The following is a 2,622-nucleotide window of genomic DNA, read 5'->3' as shown; positions in this document are numbered from 1 at the left end:
ATTTGTCGCGTTTGCAAAAATAAGTAATTTCTTTTTTGTAATATTTTTATTCGCGTTCTTTTGATCTCGATCAAATTTTCTTTTCTTTTTTAATAATAATTTTTAATTTGATTTAAGTTGGTAGAAATGATAGGATAGGAATCAAATTGATAATATTCCAGGAATATACAAAGAACGGTTGATGAATTTGAATTAACGGGAGATTCAAGTGTCGTACGTAAATTTTCTGGACGGCGGGAATTTATAATCTGTGAATTAATTAATAAATTATTCATGAAATTCGCAAAAATTCTTTAATACTTTCGAATTCTCTATATAACTCTCTATATAATTTTCACGTTTAACAAGATGGCGTAATGAAAATTAATATAGAACAGTAAATTAAAATATTGATTTTCAAAAAAATGCTCACCCCTTTTTTAAATTTTTATTTATCCACAACCTCCAAATCCTCCATCCTGTACAACGGAATACTCTTACGCGAATATATCAGTATATGCGTGTCTAAAGGTTTTAACAACCACTAAAAATAATATTTTAATCATAACCAGTTTTCCGTTTCATAAGGAAACGATCGTAAAACTGTCCTGTTTCCCTGGCATTCCTTTATACCTTCATTTTCATTCGTCCCCATTAAGGATCGAGTCGCGATTTTAGTCGTAATCGAGGGGGGGTTCTCATGCCGAGAAATTAAACGCGGCCAACGATATCGAACATTGTCGTGAATAAATATTGCGATATACATCCGACTCGTCTCGACTGTGTATTACTCGTTTTGGTTACAATAGCGAACCGATAGCCATTTTCCTTGGCGTGGTGGGGCCCGGGAGGAGGAACCGGTTTGCGAACGCATCGAAAACAACAACCTTGGCAGTGGAAACAATCGAAATTACTTGGCTGCCCGCCGCTTTCCAATTTAATTTTTTCCAACCAAAGATTTCCCAAAACCCGTTTTATCTCCCGTTTTTTTATTTTCCCTTCCCAAATGGCATACTTGATTTTTGTATTCAATAAAAAATTCGATCGAAAAAATCTTGTTAAAATACCCGCTCGTTGAGAGAATCGTCCATTCTCCAGATGGATTCGATTCAAAGGAAACAATTCGAAGCATTCGGGAAATCGGCGAAACAAGTTGGTTATTTCTTGCGCGGAGACGCGGTTGAATCGGTGTCAACTTAATTTCCGAGTTGCATGGATGAGTATTTAATTGAACGCTTTGTTCTCGTGCTTTTTGTCGATCCCTTTCCCTCCACCTCGAGAATCACGGAAGGAATGCTCCTTGTTAATCCGGGATGATAGACCATGGACTCCCAACCTGTACCACTACTACCTCTGCTTCTCACACTTTCGATTAATCATTCTTCACACTGCGTTAGTTTTATTTCTACTATTATCCTCTCTGTTGTTTGTTGTATTAACTATTATTACTATTACTACTAAGTTATCATTATTTACTGTTACTGCTATTTCAACGATCGTTTAAAATTATTGTATTATTATTGTTATTATCAGTATATTAGCGTTGGAACGGAACGGAGAGCCGGGTTATGTTATAGGAGTTATTATAATCGTCGTAAGATAATGGCGTCTAATCGTGTGCGTGAAAGTTGGGAAACACTGGGATAGGGGAAGGAGGACATTCTTATCTCGCGAGATCTCTAATTAAAAGATTTCTCATTGCCGCCTTGGCCTGGGTAGACAACGAGAAACGCGGCGAGGCTGCTCGATCTTTGGGATGCCGATGCCCAGACGTTAATCGACGCCGATTCCGGTTAATCGGTAATTAGCGATGCGGATGCGGCATCGAGCCGGCCAAGGAATGATTGAAAGGGAATCGTTGAATTGGAAATAGACGAGGGTCCACGCTTCAATCCGCCATTGTTCCTCTTGAAATCGTCGATCGATTCAAGATCGGTACACTCTTCACTTGGTAATCCCTTTCTCTCGTCCATTAATCGTCTTCACGATTCTATATTTTCATTCCAATCCCTTTTTTTTCTTGAAATATATGGAACAGTGTTTCAAAATTGAAATTGAATGATTATCGATAATTGCGTGTTACCATCTATCGGTAATTCCGTCTCGTATTTCACTAATCGATTATCTCGAGTAAGTTGATAATTTATTAATATAAGCGTCAAGGTGTAATAATTATTTGAAAGTTACGCAGAAAGGCAACGTTAAATTTCATTTATTATATCTGAATAAATTTTAGATCTTTGCAAAATCACACAAATCTTTGGATTATTGTTATCTCGAAAAATAAAAAAAGAAATTTTAAAGGGTATTATATACGTAAGGTAGCGGTCACAGCCTTGGTCCCATTTTCGTATACGCGAGGTGCGTTTTAATTAGTGCACCGGATGGCCGACCGAATTTCTTCGGATCACGTTGTGTTTTACGGTGGAAAGAGGGTCAGAGATGCCTCGTACGAGGGCCGAGGTCCTGTTGGATATGTACGGACACGCAGAAGGAGGGATTTCTCGTGCGTACGTGATGTAAGTCCACTGTAATTAAGAATTCCACTTTGCCTGGTAAACGAGAAGTGAAATCGGTTAACGGCCTGCCTGAAAATGTTCCTTCCTCCGATGGACGTGGAAAAATCATGGCGACTCGAATCTA

General features: G+C 38.2%; 1 protein-coding gene across 8 annotated transcripts in view; it reads left to right on the top strand.

Moving 5' to 3' along the window:
- The window catches only part of LOC102670613 (ankyrin repeat domain-containing protein 6), a 126,679-nt gene that overhangs the window by 28,762 nt on the left and 95,295 nt on the right, over positions 1-2,622 (top strand). For 4 of the 8 annotated variants that reach the window (XM_006611966.1, XM_006611965.1, XM_006611960.1 and 1 more), the window contains exon 1: positions 2,318-2,498. The exons of the other annotated variants lie outside the window; for them this stretch is intronic. In XM_006611966.1, coding sequence (XP_006612029.1) covers positions 2,422-2,498 — 77 coding nt within the window. In that variant the 5' untranslated portion in view covers positions 2,318-2,421. Of the gene's footprint in view, positions 1-2,317; positions 2,499-2,622 lie in introns of those variants that run through there. 8 annotated transcript variants of the gene reach the window in all.

The sequence above is a fragment of the Apis dorsata genome, unplaced genomic scaffold (assembly GCF_000469605.1).
Source record: "Apis dorsata unplaced genomic scaffold, Apis dorsata 1.3 scaffold_97, whole genome shotgun sequence".
Taxonomy (NCBI): Eukaryota; Metazoa; Arthropoda; class Insecta; order Hymenoptera; family Apidae; genus Apis; species Apis dorsata.
This window is presented reverse-complemented; position numbering and strand designations above follow the sequence as displayed.